Below are 19,453 nucleotides of genomic sequence, written 5' to 3' on the forward strand. Positions count from 1 at the left end.
TATTAATGGAGCATAAGCGCGTTGGACAGCCCTGTCAATAGAACACACTGTAGCTAAAAAGGCCTATAAAGGGTGTATTAAATGGTTTGTGTCTATAGCAGTACATAAATCAATTAGCTGTGCATTGAAGGATCTATTAAGCATTAATACAGGCTTTAAGACAGGAGCAACCTATGGAGGCGGCTCCTGTGCTGCAGCCGCTGAGCGATGCTCATATCCATTCCTCACATGTGCACGACCACACCAGCACAATCAATTGCAGTGTGTGGCCAAAACAACCGTTTCTATGTCCAGTTCACGTGTCTGTCTGGAAATCAATTGCTATAGAGTGGGGGAGGGGAAAAACATACATCAATACCGGTGTTGAGAGAGGGCTGAATGCACTGCTCAAAGAGTGGGCGATAGGGCTGCGGCCACCAGCAGACGTTAAAAGTGGTGGAGGGCAAGCAAGGAATGTCACTTTCTGGTCAGCCCCAAGCTGCAATGCCAGCCAGCCCATGCACCACTGTGTGGCTGCAGACACTCGTGCCACCCACCATGGTTCCTGTTGGCTGCCATAAACCAAAGGAGCTGACTGCATTCATTGCATGTGACAGCAAGGGAAAGTGCTCCTGGTTCATACATCCAAGTCGTCTCCTGGCTGAAAGCCACAGCTCCTCTACCAGGTGTGGCACTGGGAACTGTGGGAATGGGAAAATGCAGCTGTTGGCCACGTGAAGCAATGTGGACAAAAGGAGGTAGAGGCTTCAAGAAAGGCTTCCAAACAGAGACTGGGGTGTAAGGAAAGCTGCTCACCCTTCCCATGTAGCGAAGGCACCTGAAGAACAGATGGGCATCCAGCTGTGCATGCTGGCGGATGGGTGCCTACGTGTGTCCTCCCTGTGCTGCCCAGTTATCCGCAGCTGTCTGATCATTTTACTTACAGTGAATGTAGAACCGGTGCCAACAGCCACCCCACCCCCTTCCTACAAAGATATTACCTGCCAGCTTACCTCTATGGAAGCTGCCCCCTGCCTCCCAGTTGCACATTTGTTTTTAAGAAGCACGCAAGCTTCCCATCTCGGCTGGTGCCCACGTCCCCTTGTTAGCCTACAGGTGTTCTTAAAAGATAAACAAAAACAAATAAACAGGGCTGGTGAGGATGGGTGTGACAGGAGTGTGAGCACATGGAGGGCACTGGGTGAGCAGTGCCTGCAGAGGAAGCCCCTCGTGCTGCTCCTTCCCTCCAATGCACCCAGAGGGACGGACGGCCGCAGTGCGCACTGCATGGGGGCACGCACGCGGTGGAGCACGAGCCCATGGGCCAGCACTGCTGGGCTGTGACTGCAGCTGTTTATCCTGAAAGCCTGAGGGTTACACTCTCCAAAGTTTCCAGCTAGAAAACACAGAACCTTCCTTTCAGCTGCGAGCCCAAGGATGTGTAACCTCGACGAATTCCTCGGGTTTGTTTGGCTTGGGTCGGCTGCGCCGGGCAGCATCCGCAGCCACAGTCAGCCTGGGGCTGGCACTGAGATGGGAGCTCAGTGTGCTCCTCGACAGCTGAACGGCTGCCAAATGCACGGCCACTCTGCCCCAGCACATCCGCCTGCTGCGTTCCCCCTGCACTGCCACAGCATCGGCAAGGATGTGAGTGGGCCTTGGTGCGTGGTCCCCAGGTTCCTACAGCACTGCACTCGTGGCAGTCAGGCATCCCATAATAGCATTAGTTCTGTAACTGCCACAATATCTCCATCTGTCATGTCATTGGCATCACAGAAAATGCCAGCAGTGTCATTCAGGTCTGTCAGGCTGAGGGTTTTTGCTTTGTTTTGCTTCACACAATAGCCAAGCTGAGCAAATAATGCTGCAACACCTCTCTTGGAGCAGAGCTGCCCACTTCCAGAGGTGCAAGATCTGGGAGCTGACTCTGGATGAGGCCAACAGTTGCACTTAGGGGCAGGATGGCACTGAGCTGCACCGGTGCTCATCAGACCTGAGCAAGGAAATGCAAAGTGTGCATTGGGCTGCAGCAAGCTGAGGTCGTCCCCTCCATCCCCACAAACACCCCATTATGAAAAGGGATTTTAGCTAAAAAAAGGACTCCCAGGCAACCTGCAGTGCTCTTGCTCCACAGGCTCTCCCATGAGCTCCAGTAGGACACTGAGCAGGTGCTGGAGGGCTTCCCAACCTGCAGCATCCACGTGGCTCAAGACAGATGAAGAGAAAGGACCAAAGGAAGAAGGGAAAAACAAGAGCAATGTGGGAGACACGACTACAGCTAGCCAAAGCAGGCGGATAGGTTTGTCTCAAGAAGGATAAGTCTCTGGCTGAACTTCCTCCACATCAAATCCTTCACCTTTGTTTGGTTTCAAAACATGTCCATTTTGAAACTCACCTCCTGCTTGTTTTCTTTTACTTTAAAGGGTTAAATAACCTGGAAAAAAAAAACCAACAAACAGAACTATTTGCTTTGGGCTGACTGAACCGATTCATTCAGCCCATAGTGTTTCCTTTTCTCCCTCCAGCCCTCCTCCAGGTTTGTTGTTTTGCTTTAAGAAAGAAAAAGCAGTAGCTTTGGACTGCTCTGATTTTTGTTGTTGTTTTTCCTCTCACCCTCTCTCCTGCACTCATCGGTTTGGCGACCAGACTGAAAAATCCATTACCCACACAGATCCCGGGCCAGCCTAACCCACATCTGACAGTAAAAGAAACCAGATTCTCCATGTCTTTTTAGCCCCTGGCTTCCTTCTTGGGCTTTCCCACACATCTGAAGCTCCCAGAAGGGCTGGGATGGGTGCTGGGCAGGGCCAGGACCCTACACAGAGGCTGCACTTTCCCCTCCTCTCCCAGTGCCTGCTCTCGGGGTCAGTGCCGGTCTCTGGTCATTGGGGTTGGCCATTGGAGATGTCCTCTCCTCCCAGGTGAAGCAGCGGCGAGACAGCGTCGGGAAGAAACACCAAAGGAAGCACGAAGACGGACTTAATATGAACCTTTAATGCACAGAATGAGCTGCCGGGAGCCTTGCGAACGAAGGCACGGAGCCATTCTGCCACCTCGGAGTGGTAAAAAACCCCCAGCGTGTCCGCAACGTCCTGGTGCCTGCCCGGCATCCACCTCTGGGCCACGCGCTCACAGCTGGGATGCTCCTGGCGCCCTCGGCCAACGCGGCACCAAACCCCCGGCCCCACGGCTCCGGGTGGGCAGGGGATCAAGGGATCCCCAGGCCCAGCAGTTCCCCTGCTCAGGCTCTCGCCTCCAGCGGGCATCGCCTCCTGCCAGCGTGTCGGAGTGTGCAGTCCAGGAAATTCAGTAAGAAAAGATTAAAAAGGAGAGACTTTTACGCTGAGTCCAATCAGGTGTTGGGTTTTTTTGTTGGCTGGTTGGTTTTTGTTGTTGTTGTTGTTGTTGTTGTGTTTTGTTTTGTTTTGTTTTTTTTCTTCCTCTGGAAAAATTAAAAAAACGAAAGGAAAGGAAATTGAAGTCCAACTTGCAGATTTCGTGTTTCTCTGCCGTTGATGTGAGAAAGTCCTGCTTGGCCTCGCTGTCCCCTTTCACCCCTCCGAACACCTCCCGTCCCCGAACCCCAGCAGCACTCAGCACATCACGAGTCCTCGACTCCTCGGAGTCCCTCTGCCTCCCACAGCTCCAGGCCGGCACCGTCCCTCACCGCCCCTTCGACTCCCCGTAGGTGTTGCGCAGCATGGAGACCATCTTCTCCTCACACGTGACTTTGGTGTCCTTTAGGATGCTGTACCACACCATGCCGGGAGGCCGGACCTCCTCGCTGCGGCAGAACAGGTAGGGCATGGTCTCGGTGCGGCTCTGGATGTAGGCGCTGCGGAGCAGTGTTGAGCAGTGACTGCTGACTTTCTCCAGCCTCCGCAGGATCAGGTGTGCCTTCCTGGAGGGAAGAACCAGAGATAGAGGCAGAGGAGTCCCCAGGGCACACCTGGCTTCCATCACTGGTTCTGTCTTGTGGCAAGAATTGCAGAACCACAGAATGGTTGGGTTGAAAGGGACCTTATCACCCCCCCAGCCCCACTTCACTGCTTGGGCTGGCAGCCCCCCCCAGCTCAGGCTGCCCAGGGCCCCATCCATGGCCTTGGGCACCTCCAGGGATGGGCACTCACACATCTCTAGGCAGCAGTACCTCAAGGACCTCTGGGTAAAGAATTTCTCACTCACATCTGACCTAAATCTCCTCCCTTTTAGTTTAAAGCCATTCCTCTTTTGTCCTATCATTATCAGTCCATGTAAAAAGTCACTCTCTCTCCTGCCTATAAAGCCCCCTTTAAGAAGGCTGCAGTGAGGTCTCCCCGGAGCCTTCACCATTCTGAACACCCCCAGCTCTCAGCCTGTCTGCACAGCAGAGGTGCTCCAACCTCTGAGCATCTTCATGGCTGGCTCATGCCCAGCTTTTATCCAGCAAGTCCTCCTCTGTGGGGCTGCTCTCACTGAGTTCTTCTCTCAGCCTGTACATATACCTGGGATTACACCAACTCAAGCTCAACACCCTGCACTCGGCCTTGTTGAGGCTCATTAGGTTCAATGGATGAGACCCATGGCCTGAGACATCGCCTTGCCTGTTTTAGGTGGACAGCAGCTCAGTTCTGTGTCAAAGCTCATAGCACATCCATGCACGGGGCTGGAGGGATCACAGGCCTGATAAGCAGAGCAGCTCGGGTGCCCTGAGAACAGTGCCAGGTGGTCACCAGAGTGCCACATGTCCCACAGCACACCGTGGGGACCCCCAGTACTGCCAGCCCACGAACGCTGCCCTCCCCGCTGTGTTTCCCCAGGGCTCCAGGAGGCAAATGGCCCGAAAGGACTGACACTGGAAGAGCAAGGAGAAAAAGCACAACACATTAAGACAAAACAAAATAAACCCGTTAGAAACCAAGAATCCCCTTGTGGGAGTCTGCAAAGTGCTAAATCAAACAAAGGGAGGGGAAGAGGGTTTACTTCAGTGGTCTGAAAGTCTCAAGATCACAGATTATTTCCTCTCCCTCTGGTGCCACAGGAAAGCTCTGGATTTGGGGTTAGGGGATTTCACAGTTCCTGGAGGAATGTAAATTCCCGATAATGATATGTCAAAGGCAGCGCTGTCAGTCAGTGAGGCATAAACATGGGGATTATTTGATTATGGAAGCTGAGCAGCATTGCAGCCTGGGCTGTGAGCTGCCAGCAAGAGCAGCACCAGCAGCACCCATTATGGGATGTGGGGAAGGAGGGCAGATGAGGCATGAGGGCACATTGGCACCTCCTGCTGGCTCCCACTGATCCACCAGTTCACACGTGAAATTCCACGGTGGCATCAGATGCTCTCTGCAAAGACTCACTGATTAAAGCTCAGCTCAGCAGCAAACCAAGATCTGTAGTGCCTGGTGCCGCAATGAGGCCAACAGACCTCAGCCAATCACACTTGCTGCTAGTGGAAGGGACCAGAAGGGATCATCTGTGCCACTGCCTGGCTGCGATCAGCCTGTCCTGATGAATATGTCCAACCTGCTCTTTGGTCAAAGGCAGAGCACAGTTTGTTTCCACAAGCAGTCCTTCAGTTGACCCATCTTAATGCCTAGAAACTGTTCCACAGCATCTGCTCTTTCTTGAAGGGGAGGTTGGCCATGTAAGATGGACATTCCCGTGAGCAGACCGTGCTCAGGAGCAGAGCACTGAACCAGACCTGCCTCTCTCGCAATGGAATAACTATCATCTTTTCAGGGCCATAGCTCTATGGTGACCCTTATTTACCATAAATCATCTCTATTGCCAAAAGTGGGTTCTGCTCCTTTCCCAGCTTGTCCCTGCCCATTGGCTTGTGCTGGTGCAGGTGTCCACTGGGATGAATGGGATGCACTGACACGGAGAAGTTGCCCACCTGAAGGCCAATCAAGCATCCAATGGGTTTTCTCTCAAACTGGTTCCTAGTCCAGCTCACCAGAAGGCCTTCCCAGGCTTGCACAAGGGGAGAGCAGCAACAAGCGGATGTGGCCAGCCTTTGAGGCATATCCCAGTGGTAGGTAACAGTGACTTGCTCCTAACCTGGTTGAGGGGTGGGCACCCCAGCACATGCTCACACACATCTGCTGGCCAAGCTCTTCTTTTTTTCTCCTCCCATCTCACCACCTGTCTGTTTCCTCCCCTCCACAGCCCTCTCAGCCCATCTCTCACTTCCCTCCTGCATAACCTGACCGTTTCCCTCCATCTCCCTTGGTCTTTCCCTCCCATCTTCACTTCATGTTCCACCATGCCAGGATGACCTGGATTTTGTTAAAAATGACCAGGTTGCTTTCTTGTCCTGATAGACAGACAGGTCTCTTGGCCAGGCAAACGCTCCTGTGTGTGAATCACAGAATGGTTTGAGTTGGAAGGAACCTTCAAAGGTCATCTGATCCAATTCCCCTGCAAGGAGCAGGAACATCTACATCTACAGCTCAACAAAGAGCAGCAAGAAGCCCAGGGCTGAACCATGCAGACCTGCTGGTCTCTCATTTGCTGCAGGCAATGCTTCTTAGGTTGGTGGTCTCCACATCTGCAGCATCTGCAGTTGTGCTCAGTGCAATCAGCCCCGGGAAAGGGATGCAGCACACAATGAGCTGACTCTACAAGGATGCTGAGAACGCACAGCACCGTGGTCCAGGTGATGGGAGGGAGGGAAGCGGGTCCCTCGCTTTTGGTTTCCGGTACCAAAGCCCCAATTTTGATGGGTTTCACTGCTTCAAGACTGAGTCACTTATTTTAGTGGGGTAATGAAGTCATATGTAAATATTAGATTTAGCTTTTGGCTGTCAGCTGTTCCCTCTTAAAAAAAAAAAAAATAGGAGCAAGAGAGACAGAGCGGGTGAGGGGAGGGGTGAGAAAGGGAGAGAAGCTTTCTGGTGAAGGCTGGGTAATAAATTACAGGAGCAGCTCTTGGGCTGCCAATTTAACACCATAAATCAAGCCCTGGGTATTACCCAAGTGCTCCCTGCGGAGGGCTGTTGGGTCAGAACGACCACCTTTTCAAATACTGGAAATGAAATCTTCCTAAATGCTGACCAACCTCATCTCTGCCAGAAACAATAATTTATTGCCTTATTAAAGGGCAGGAATCAAGAGAGGACAGCAGGGGAGCGAGGCGGGGGTCATTTTCACAGCCAGCTCCCAGCTCTCAGCCCTCCAAGGGATGAAGCAGCCCCTTTTTGCCACCCCCCCAGCCCAGCTCCATCGCAAGGCGTCCCCACTCTGGGGTGTCCCCAGGCACCAGTTCTTGAGTGATGAATTTGGGAGGTCATCACCCACATCATAAATGGTGGAGAGAGGGATTCAAACAGTGACGGCTCCACATGGCTGCTCCCCTCTTGGTGTGGGGAGAGGGGTAGGAGGGGGTCGGGGGGCTACCAAGGAAGGTGCCAAGTGAGAGGGAGGATGAGCTTCTTCCGTCCGCTGCAGGAGAGGGTGGCTGCCTGTCTGCTCTGTTCCCATATGGGACGATTTTGTCATAAATTCAGATTTTTCCACTCTACTGAGAACTGACCCAGGTCTGTCAGACCCTCATCTGAGAGGATAATGAGTCCGGGACTCGATGGCCTCTTATCACAGCCTCCCATCGGTACATTGCATTCCCCTCGGTACCAGAAGGCAGCTGCTCTGGGGATGCACTGATCTCATGCGGCCATCCCGGCTGCTGCCTGGGGACCTGCCTGAGGGGAGGAGGGCTGTGAGCCCCCCATCCTAACCTTGCTGTTCCTGGTAGCCACAGGCAGGGGCACAGAAGGAAGATTTTAACCTAATTCTTTCTCCCGCCTCCTCCTAAAAGCCAGGCTCTGTTTGCAGTGGTCACAAGGACTGTCCAAAAATACAGTATGAGAAAATAATAAAGAAATCTCCCTGTTGCCATGTCAGGAAGCACTCTTGCTGCACCGATCCAAAGGTCTGAACGCACAGTAGCATTAAACCTTCACTGCTTTAGACAGATTCCTCTGTTTTGTTGGAACAAATTAACTCTGTGAGACTCACTTGGTGTTTGTAAGAGGAATGGGGGGAGCAGGAAAGGGGTTGTTGTTGCTGAAGGAGACGAGCAGGATGAAGCAAGCCAGGTGCCAAGATGCTGCTGACCACAGAAAGTCCTGGTTTAGGGCCACCTATGAGCTAAGTTTTTAATGTCTCCTTAATGTAAACCGTCTGGTTGGGACATCTGGCTGTCAGCGTGTCTTCTCGCGAGCAGCTGTTTGCAGTAACCTGTGGCTTTCATGGAAACTGGGCTCACGAGGACTCCAGTGTGATGTATTTATTACATGGAGGCAATCAACTTCCCTCTTGTCGCTCAGTTTTATGAGCGAACATTTACTGCGAATCTGAGGCTCATCTGATAAACATTTCAAGGTATGAAAATGAATGTTCCTCTGGGAAGGAGAACAGCCCGTCAATTAAAATCGCGTTACGAGATGGCCTCCCTTGGCAAATCCTCCCTACGTCAGTGCCTCTGCTTCTGTCCCAGCTCCCGGCGATGCTGGGAGGGATGCAGAGCTCTGCTCGTGTCACAGTCTGGCATCGACTGCTGCTGTATTTCCCCTTGGCTGCAGGTCACACACACTGCTCAAGTATGGAGTGGGGGCACATGAGCTCTGCAAGGGATCATCTGCCTGGAGAGGAAGGCAGACAGCAGCCGAATCGACCACTGGCTCCAGATGTAGCTTGGTATGGAGTGCAACAATGAGGGCAATTTAAATGTCACCTTGCAGATCTGGCGGCTCCGTGCAGGTATCAGGGTAGCTAAGATGCTGCAATAAGTTGTTTCTCAAGTGACAAGGGAAATAAGAAGAGTAAGAAGAGTGTAAGAAGAGGCTGATGGACCCCAGGGGCTCACAGAGAGAGGAGCAGTTGGAAAGGACAAACAAGTCTGCAGTGTCATCAGAGAAGGAGGAAGGCAGTGGGAAGGAAGAGTGGCTCCGCGTCAGGCGCTAACGAGCTATCAAAGAAATTATAACCAAGGTTGTTTCTGTGGGAGGGCAAACACCAGGCCAGCCTGGATTTATGTCTGGGAGAGGAGAAGCTGTTGTGAAGTGCTGTCATCCTGGTATTATGGACAGATCCTCGCTCGTGTCCAACAAGCAGACAGCAGTCGAGGAGAAAGAAGGAAATTCTTTTCCAGTTATTCACGCACAGCCCAACCCCACTCCTCCATCCTTCCCTGCTCCAGTCCGTCAGAGAACAACAAAGAATCATAGAACGGCTGAGGTTGGAAGGGATCTTGTTCCAGTGGTTGCCAACCACTAAATTCAGCACCAGATAGGCTGCCCAGGGCCGCATCCAAAGTTAGATGAGGATGATTCAAGAGCAGTGTCTACAAAAGCTTCAAAGCTACTTGAATTTTTAAGAGATCTTAACTTGTCCACAGGGTTGTAACTATTTCTAAGCACTTCTCGCTGAGTGTTTACCAAGGGCTATGTCTAGCATAAGGCTGTACATAGGTAACAGATGAGGCACTGTGCACCCATGGTATCCTTGCATGGCACCAGGGGTACCACAGCAGTGAAATTCAGGGCAACCTTCTTAGTGCCTCCATCAAGGAGTTGAATTATTGTTATGGGAGAGTGAAGGTGGAAAAGGGAACTTGGGAAATATTTAGAGTTTGTACAGCAATCATATGCCACAGTGAGGATAAAGATGTGTCAGGTCCAATGGGGAGAGAAACCAGTAGAAGGAAAAGTCCATGAAAAATACTACCTAGTAGCATTTTAGCCAGTTTTACCCCTTAGAAATTGCTTGGTTGTTGATCCTCTCTGATAGCATCTGAGTCCTGACTTACACACAGAGCACGTACTGTCCCTGATTAAGACCCTCTGGTCTCCCCATGGTGCTTCCAGTGCCCTGCAGTACCACCCAGTTCAGATTAGTTTTCCACCCAGCTCATTGATATCCCACAAGTGTTTATCAAAGACCAAGCAGGGTCTGGTCAACATCACTGGATGGCAAATAACAGGAGGGGACTTCTCTCAGCTGTGAGGAGGCAGCAGGGCTGGGAGGATGGAGGATAAGGGTGGGTACCTGGGCCCCAGCTCGTCCTCACTGCGCCAGACAAAGTCTCCAAACTTCTCATAGTGGGAGTTGTAGTGATGCTGGACTCGGAACAGCATGGAAGCAGAGACCTCCATCAGCGTGTTGTAGGCTGTCTGCTGCTCCTTCCCACTGGTGTAGCCATTGTAGAGGTTGTAGATTTTGTCGGCTATCTCTGAAAGGGAGCAGGATTTAGTGAGCACAGGTGTAGTGGAAATGCTAAGTCACAGCCTGAAACAGTGATGGAGCACCTGGTGGTGATGGTGGGAGTGATGGTGGGAAGGCAGGGCCAACCCAGGGGAGCTCAGGTGTATGCAATGCAGCTGAACGACTGGAAAGGGTGGAGCCAGGATCCACCCCTTCTGAGACCTCATTTAAGGGCTGGCAGTGGAAATGAGGGGTATCTCTGGCTGGGGATCCCTGTGAACCTGAGGCCTTCTGAAGGTAAGTGCCTCTTTTCCTTCATTTCTGTGGCTGTTGTATTTGGGCTCATCCCCATTTGCTGCAGCTAAAAAGTTTGCCTCCCTGCTATTACTACAGTACTTTCCATCCCATTATAGCATTGCAACAGGGAAAAAGGACAAGCAGAGCCCTGGGCAGGGCTGGCAGGAGGTGCTGGGATGGCTGCAAGTGCAGCTTGATTTATTGAACAAGAAGGTGCATTTTCTGCTGTAGAAAAGAGTATCTCTTCAGAAAAGAAAAATGCACCAAACCCCATTTCTTTCCTTTTCTCTAAGGCCTCTCATTTGCTCTTGTTTTTTCTGTTCATTTTTTTTGAAGTACTTATCAATAACACCAAACAAAGCATCAATCAAAACTTTCGTTTGTTTGTTTCCCAAAATAGAAAGGAAGGAAATAGGTAGTGTGCCTCTTTTTCATTTTCAGATGAACCTTTTAAAACTCAAAAGCAGCCAAACGCTTTAGGAAGGAGAGAATGAATTGGACTGGTTTCAAAACTGGCGAGTGGAGCTATGAATGTGGTCGGTGTCTCTGTTTTAGAACCAACACAGCTACTACTGATGTTCCCCTGACAGACGCAGAGCTGGGTCCTAGCCAGGGCTGCCCCTTGCTTTGCAGGCAGCAGTCACCCTCTCCCATAGGATGTTTATTGGCAGGTCCCTAGGGTCATGCAGGGGAACAGACATGATGGCACTGAGCTGCACAGGACCACAGAGCCTCTACTACAAGATGTCTGCATTTTACCATCCATGCCAGCCCCATATCCCTACGCCCCATTTACAGGAGTTCGTGCTCTGGAAGAGGAGACTGGAGAGGGTTGCAGGTGTGCAATGGATACAGGAAAAGCAACGTTAATGGGAAATAGCTTCTGTTTTGGGAAATGAGGTGCCTGAAGACTGACCTTCTGCCTTGCTGTCGTCTACCAGTGGGCAGGCTGTCCTCAGGGTGACAGTGCTCAGTTCTGAGTGTCTCCCTCGTGTGTCCACCGCATACAGTGTGAACCTGAAAGGCAGGAAGTGAAAGAAAAATGTCTTCATCTCTTGATCTGACACCACCGGATTGTTATGGGAGCTGACTTCATGAGAAATGAAAAATGTGGTCCTGGCTCCCATCAGTCACTTCTGGCATCTCAAGGGGATGCAAGGTGTCTCTGGCTAAGAACAAGAAAGCAAACTGCAGGAGGAGCCCTGGGGGCAGGTCACAGCACCCACGTGCACCAAGGGTGGGCTGCGTGCAGCTTCATGAGCTGGAGAAGGATGCACGCACCTCTGTGTGAGGTGCCATGCACCCATGCAATGCAGTAACACTGCAGTGCTTGCACCTCCCTGCAGTAATTCTGCCCTAAGTGGGCTCTGTGCTGACAAGCGACAGCTCGCATGCATCCTGCAGAAGGCCCTTGAGGTTGTTTTCTAGATCATTTCCTCACCAGGGTGGGGCTGGTAAAAGGGTGGGAATGATAATTTCACACTTGAAGCTAATGGAGAGCATCTGACAGTAAAATACAGCTTTTGTGCTGGATGGAGCATTGAATAAACAGGCTGTGACTGTATGGGATGTCCTGCAATGCTGAGCTCAGAGCTGCGCTCGCAGAATCAAAGCTCCAAAATGGGAATGCTTCTTTACAGCAGGGATGATAATCTTTCTCCATTCTCCCAGAAAGGATTGGTTTGTATTTACCCAGTCTGAGCCAGGTAGGGAAATGAAGGCTGCTTTTGACACAGGGCAGGAGCTGGGCACACGGGGCCCTGAAATAACACCCTTGCAGCTGGAAGTTGAAAGGGCATTGAGACACCGAGGCACCTTTATTTAAGGAGTGGTCCTAACTCTCAGCATCCTTATCAGGGACAGCAGCAATGCCTGCCTGCTCCTCACTCCCAACCCCTGTGCTGCTCCCGCATCCCACAGCAGCTGATAAGAGCTGACGTCTGCATGGTAGCAATTCCCAGCACAGGACATGCTCTCTCTGAGCAATTAGCATTAGCTCCCTAACAATATTTGCTGACTGAAAGGACGCCAGCGGACTGCCAAAGAACCCACTTGTGCACAGGGACAAAGCCTGGGCAGGCAGGAGGTGCTCACGCTGCGCTTGCCCAAGGAGATGCTATTTAATTCTTTGGCATGACATCATTTTCCTTAATTTACAGGGAGCGTTGCTCAGAGTGGGAGCATCTCAGGAAGGATGTCCGTGCTGTGCAACTTCACAAGTACCACACACAGGCTGTTCTCCCGCTATAATTAAGGGACAGCAGCAGAGCAATAGGGGAATTCGAATTCAGGTCAGGAGTGTGACTGCCATGCTCTGCAGAGCTGCTGTCTCTACTTGTCCTGCTGAGCAAGGAGTCTCCTGCGGGCAGCTTGGCAGTGCAGATGGCTCTCTCTGGGTCCATAAAGCAGTAGTATTTGGGGCATGCAGTGTCAAGAAGGGCACCCCAGGAGTCCTGCAGCCCATCCCAGCACCCATCAGCAGGCAGTGCTCCTCTTTAGAAGAGAAGAGTAGAATCATTAAGGTTGGAAAAGACCGAAGATCACCAAGTCCAACCCCGTCCCACCGTGGCCCTCAGTGCCACATGGAACACCTCCAGGGACAGTGACTGCACCACTCCTTGGGCAGCCTGTGCCAATGCATTACTACTCTATGAGTGGAGAACATGCACTAATACCCAACCTGAACCTCCCTTGGTACAACGTGAGGCCATCACATTTCATCCTATTGCTGTTACTGGATGCAGAGGTTGATGCTGCTTCACCACAGCGTTCTTTCAGGAGCTGCAGAGAGTGATACAGTCTCTCCTGAGCCTCCTCTTCTCCAGCCTGACCCATCTGAGCTCCCTCAGCTGCTCCCCATCACAATTCTGCTCCAGCTCACTCACAGCCTCGTTGTCTGTCTCTGGACGCAGCCTCAATGTTGTCCCTGTAGCGAGGGGCAAGCCACTGTGAGCATGGCAGGCTCTCAGGGGGCTCAACAGGTGGGTTTCTGCTGCAAGCTGACCTATGTCCCCATCCTGGGTCATTGGCTTAGCTGTGCTGGTTGTGTTTTCCTTTGTCAATGGGTGAGCACAGCTAATGTGCAACCTCCGCTCTGCCTGCGGCAGCTTCATCAAGAAGGCTCCATTATCTGCGAGGTAATGGGTGCCAGAGCATTTCCCTTGAAAACAGCAGGCTTTGATGAAAACAATGGTAATAGTGGGCAATTAGTGCCCACATCACCTATCCCACTGCCTGCCCGGTCAGGAGGGACGCAGCTGCCTGGCAGGGGTCACAGCACATCCCCCATCTGCTGGGGGGAAGGACCCCTCTGGGCTGTGCTTCTGCCCTCTGCCAACACAGCAAAGTCAGCAGCTGCCAAGAGTGACAGCACCCAGAATGGGCCAGGCTGGGTTAAAAAACAGATCCACACACAGGGCCTTCGTTTCATCAGATGAGATTGAAAAAGAACAAAAAAAATAATGAAAAAGAAATGGGAAATCATCAGAAGCAAAGTGATTTTGAGCCGGTCAAAAGAGAATGCTTTAAGTCACATGAAAGCAGTCCTCTCGGAGTTCCTATAGAATGGTTTTGTGCTCCATTCCTTCTGGCGGTGAGGCAGGCGGCCCAGAGATGGTGGTGCCCCATCCCTGCAGGTAGAGCTGAACAGGGCTCTGAGCACCTGACTGTTCAGTGCAGGACGTTGAGTTGAACTGCACGGTCTTTAAGGTCTCTTCCAACTCAAATGGCTCTATGATTCACTCTCAAGGACAGCTGTTCTGGAATGGGCACTGACAACTTCAGCTCCGGTGGCTGTATTTTTTCCCTTTATTTGTGGAAATGGATAATTAAGAGAAGAGAGCACAGAGATCTGTGGCTCCTGCTCGCTGTGTCCAAGAGACACCCATGGCAGGTGTGGGTGAGGTAGGGCCACAGCAGGCAATGCTCCCTCATGTGCTCCAGTGCTCTCATGTCCTTCCTCCTTTGCACCAGTGCCCTCAGCACGATCATACAGGGATGTTGCCTTTAGAACAATACTAAGATATGTTTTGCCCAAAGAGGTTCCAAGGAGTGTTTCACCACTGCATGCACATACGCTTTTGGCAGAGAGCAGCCCTCCATGCCTGGAAATGCAGCCACCTCTGCAGAGAAATAGCACATCAAGTCCTATAAAATAACACTGCTTAAATGTTTACTACTACACTGAAACCTACTGGGACCAGAAGGAACTTTTAGAGAGAGATAGGAAACAATTAACATGTGGCCTCGTGAAATGTCAGCAACACCTTCCTTGTAGATACCCCACCCAAAGTTGGCTAAAGCAGGGATTTTATCACTGGGCTCAAGATAGTTCTTGGGGGAGGAAGAGAAAGAAGGGAAGGGGTGGGGGGGAGCTGTTAAAGCTTCAGTTCCTGGAATCCAATGATTGTGGAAGATTGACAATTGCATTCAAAAAAAAAAAAAAAAGAAAAAAAAGAACAATATGTTTCTTGCCTTTCTCAATGCAGAGGAAAAAAAAGCACAAAAAACAAAATTCTAAAGGCCCAAAACCGCAATGCTGAGAATGAAACCCCAGGATGTGTTATTTATTTACAGACAACAACGCTGGCTCATAGCTTTTTAACTCCATCTCATGGTGCTGACGATGTTTGAGTGCTTTACTCATGATCCTTATTTGTGGGAAGGGAGATAAGGACTTCTGTGCTGACCTTCCTGGGCTTGGCAGTCGATTTCTTCCCATCCTAAGGAGATAATACAGACATTTCTGCTGTCCCGTGCAGCTCCACAAGATGCTGAACCACTATGATCTGCCTGGGCTGCAGGGAAAGGGGTCTAACACTGAGTCCAATAAACACTCCAGCATCTGCCAAACATCTGTGCAAAGTGCCCGAGTGCCTACAAGCTGCTGGCTGTACACACACACAGTGGCCGTGCAAAAACCCAGCTGTACCACAGAAATGGGGGACAGGGCAGGGTGCTGCTCCAGGGCCCAGCGCCATGCTGAGACATGGGCTCAGCGTCTCCGAAGTGGTGCAGCCATGACGTGCTCTTGCCAGCGCTTCGCATTTCCTGTTCCAGCTGAAAAGCCATCTGATGGCTTCCCCATAAAAGGAATGCATGTCAACTCAGTGACTGGAGATAGCTTAGGAAGGTAAATGAGAGCAACACCACTCTGAAGCAAACCAAATCATAGGATCATTAAGGTTGGAGGAGACCTAAGATCCTCAAACGCAACCCCAACCCACCCCACCATGCCCACTGACCACATTCCTCAGTGCCACATCTCCATGGTTCTGGAACACCTCCGGGGACAGTGCCCACACCACTCCCTGGGAAGATGTGCTGCAGTGCATTACAACTCTTCTGAGAAAAAAAAATGTTACCTAATATCCAACCTGAACCTCCCCCAGCACAACTTAAGGCCATTACCTCCCATCCTAAAGCCAGCAGACATTGAGAAGTGAGGGCTCGCACAGAAGGAGTGGATTTCCCTGTCCATTGCTGGCCCCGTTTCATACTGAGAGCTCACACTGTGCCTTTTTGTGGTGCCCATTGGCAAGGTGGGCTCATAGCCCAGCTTGGGGTTAGAGCAAAGCATCACAAGGCACTGTTTGATCCTTGCTGTATCCTTCCACCAATGCCACCCAGAGAACAGCTGTCAGAAGAAGGAAAAATCAATGCCCCTGCACTGTGTGCCTCACATGTCAGGTGCCTTTTGGAAGGGCATAGAGCAGCAACCATCAGATGCCCCCAGCAGGTGCCTGGCTCACACTTTGGGGCTTCACACCATGGATGGAGGCAGAGCAGAGCAGAGCAAGTCCCACAGAGAGAAGTGCTGCTGCGCTGGATAAAGCTGCTGGTGGGGATGAGATGTGGATGAGAGAACAGCTCCCTGGCACCAGAGCAGGACAGTACACCCAAAGCAGCAGCCCTGACATGAAATAACATTCATGCAGTCAGTGTCACAGCCCTGGGGCTTTTGCTCCCATGCTCACACTATGGACCAAGGGGACTTGGTCTTATATTACCGTGAAGCTGCACAGGAGACCCTCAGATGGCCCCCATACACTGTGGATGAGATGACGACAGAGAAAGCAGGACCATTGGGAAACTATCATCATAGTAGGAGAAAAGGGAGAGGGGGTGTTGGGGATCTGGATTTCTTGGCAGTTGTGTCCTTGCTTTTGTCCTGCTGGCTGTGGAGATGAGGATTAGCAGATGTGCTCACAGAGGCAATGCAGCAAGAACTGGCCAGGATCTTCACAACTCCAGTGCCAGGCCTTGGGTGAGGTGCCCCCCTCCACCTGGCAAGGTCCCAAACAGCCCCAGCTCACTGAGGAGGGGAATCCCAGTGTCCTTTGGTAGACACTGGTGCTTCTGTCTCTAGCAAAGCACAAGCAGCTTGCACTCATCTGCCAAACATCAGGTCCCTGTTCTGCTGGGACTCACCCTGAGATGCCCTGTAAAGCCCCGTGCACCCCACAGACTCCTGCCCAGGCTCCACAAGCATTACATGTTTAAAGGTATGCCATCACTGAGGTTTTGCTCTGTTCCTACACACAGACCTGCAGCTGGGCACCTTTCAGCTCATCTGAAGGCATTAGCACATGAGTCCTGTACAGACTCACACTCTCCTGTCCAGAGGGACACTGCTTTGGGTCCCCATGCCTTTTGGTTCCTGTGCCGCCTCTTCCTCCTCCTATCAGGACCTCAGCTCAGGACATGACAAGGCTGCTCAGAAGGAGAGGGGGAATAAATCAAACTCTTCCTCCCATTGTGCCAGGGAGAAAGGAGAAAGAGCAGCAGCCCCGGACCCCTGTGATGAGCTCCACAATGGAAATGTTCACAGCTCACCATCCCAGCCACTTAACCTACAAATGCTCTGTAAAGCTTAGCCATGGCCAGCCCTGGGGAGATGGGGGGGAGAGGGAGATGGTGACCCTTGGCAAATTGGGAAACGTTTCCCCTCCCAACCTCACAGTCCTTCTAAACAAGAACCAGACACTCCACAGCTCTCTACCCCAGGAGTTCCCCTTGGTGGGGCTTGTTCTCATCCTCCTGGGGGCTTGGCTTCCATCTGGACCGCTGGTTGAAATCCAGCCCAGACTGGTAGCGACTTCAAAAGCCAGTGTCATCTGAGGAGTGGTGGGTGGTCTATGTCAAACGAGTTGATGGCTTTCTGTTCTTATATAAGCCACCACAATAGGGCCTCCTGGTTGAGAGCCCGAGAAGAAAGGCAACGAGTCGCACCGACCGCCGTTGGTCAGCACGGGGAGGCCGCGTGCTCCCCACCAGCACAGCCCATCGCCACTGGGTTTGTCCCCCAGCATCAAACAAAGCCAAGCCTGCCAACAATAAAGGCACACAATGGGGCTGGGAGGTGGGGGATGCCTCTGCTCACAAAACCCAACGCAGATCCAAGCAAGGGGAGGCTGTACCCTGAGCTGCTCTGTCCCCACTGTGCACCCAGCAGAAGGATGCTGGCCAGGTCCCGGTCCCTGCCGGCTGGAGGGGACACAGTTCTTCTCACAGCTCCGGTGGGGCCGGGGTGGTGGTAGGGGAGCAAAACAAATAATAAAAACAAAATCCCAGTAAGTACGTTAGAATTCGTTTGAAGTGCAAGGGAGCTTTCAGGCAGGGTTATGTACATCTCCCAGCCCGGCGTGATTTACACATTCCTTGCAAGCAAAGAAATCTTACCCGATTTGAAGTAAAACAGATGTTTTGGGTTTTTCTACACCCTCCCCCCCCCCCCCCCCCCCCACCTTTTAATCATTTCTTTATTTAAATGGTGGCTATATGGCCAAGCAGCCCTGAGAGCGAGCTCTGCTACCCCCAGATGGCCTCCGAGGGGCCGGACCCCGCTCCCACAGCACAGAGCCACCTCACTCCTGTGACAGAGCACGCAGTCTGGGTCAGTGAGTGCCCAGAGGTGATGCTCCAGAGGCAGCATCCCTCCTGCAGGCCTCCTCTCCCGCTTTTTGCTGCAGGAGCAAGGACTGCAGCTCCCAGAAGCCGTTCTGAGCTGACACCCTGCTCCTCCATCCTGCCCATGAGCCCAAGTGAGGGCTCCAGCACTGCTTCCATCAGCCCCAGTCCAGGAGACTTGCTATGCATGATGCCCCTACACCCTAAAACCACAACTCACCCTAGTAGTGATCTACTCCAAGAGTGTTATTTCAGAAGCAAAGCCCAGATGATGCCCAGCACGATCAACAGGAGGGAAGCACAGAAGCCATGATGCTCTCACTTCCAAAGTGAAACCAGCACAGGGGACAGAGCTCCTCTCTTCGCTTCAGCACTGTGCCCTCTCAGCCAAGTCTCTTAGCCCCTATTTCTGTCCCTTTGTTTTTTTTCCCCCCACCAGTAAAGTCATTTGGGAAAGCAACTTTGTTTTCCCAGGAGGATGCCCAGCACTGAGTGTAATGGAGGCTTCTGAGCATTGGTTGACACTACAAACTACCAGTGCAGCCATGCCCTCAAATTTACATTCATAATAACTCATGGCTGGTAGCAAACCCATCCAGCTCCCCATCTTTTCTCTCTCCTTTCCCCCCCCCCCTCCCCTCTCAATTTTCTCTCAAATCCTGTTGTTATTTCTCAGTACTTCGTTGGTGGCAGGGTGGGAAGGCTTTCTGTGACACATTCACGTACCATTGGGACTCACTCCCATTCCCGTCTGGTACACGCGATTGCACAAGAGAGAGAAACAAACGGGGATGAGGAAATGCATGTTTATGAGAGGCAGTGCTGTCATCGTGAGTAAAGGACCCCCCCGCAACAGAACCGGCCTGGGAGCCGCTTGAGAGTTTCCATTCTCTCCTAACACTCCATTCATGCCTCATTTCATACCTCCCCAGGGGCTGCACGACTGGCTGCGGTCCCACTGCGTGGCGCGGGGCTCTCCCCCCACTTCTGGGGGATGCGCTGCAAGTGGGGAGAGAGAAGTTGTTGTCTCGTAAAGATAATGAATTGAGAAAGAGCAGTGCCCTTCACTGCTGCAGGAGCTCCT

At 51.9% G+C, this 19,453-nt stretch overlaps 1 protein-coding gene across 1 annotated transcript in view; it reads right to left on the minus strand.

Moving 5' to 3' along the window:
- Window positions 1-2,951: 2,951 nt before the first annotated feature.
- The window catches only part of ASTN2 (astrotactin 2), a 261,684-nt gene continuing 245,182 nt past the window's right edge, over window positions 2,952-19,453 (minus strand). Inside the window, exons 21-23 of the mRNA XM_003642274.6 lie at window positions 11,378-11,478; window positions 10,009-10,192; window positions 2,952-3,880 (exon numbers count right to left, since the gene is read on the minus strand). Of these exons, the coding sequence (XP_003642322.5) occupies window positions 3,643-3,880; window positions 10,009-10,192; window positions 11,378-11,478 (523 nt within the window). The 3' untranslated portion in view covers window positions 2,952-3,642. The remainder of the gene's footprint in view (window positions 3,881-10,008; window positions 10,193-11,377; window positions 11,479-19,453) is intronic.

Source organism: Gallus gallus, chromosome 17, assembly GCF_016699485.2.
Source record: "Gallus gallus isolate bGalGal1 chromosome 17, bGalGal1.mat.broiler.GRCg7b, whole genome shotgun sequence".
Taxonomy (NCBI): domain Eukaryota; kingdom Metazoa; phylum Chordata; class Aves; order Galliformes; family Phasianidae; genus Gallus; species Gallus gallus.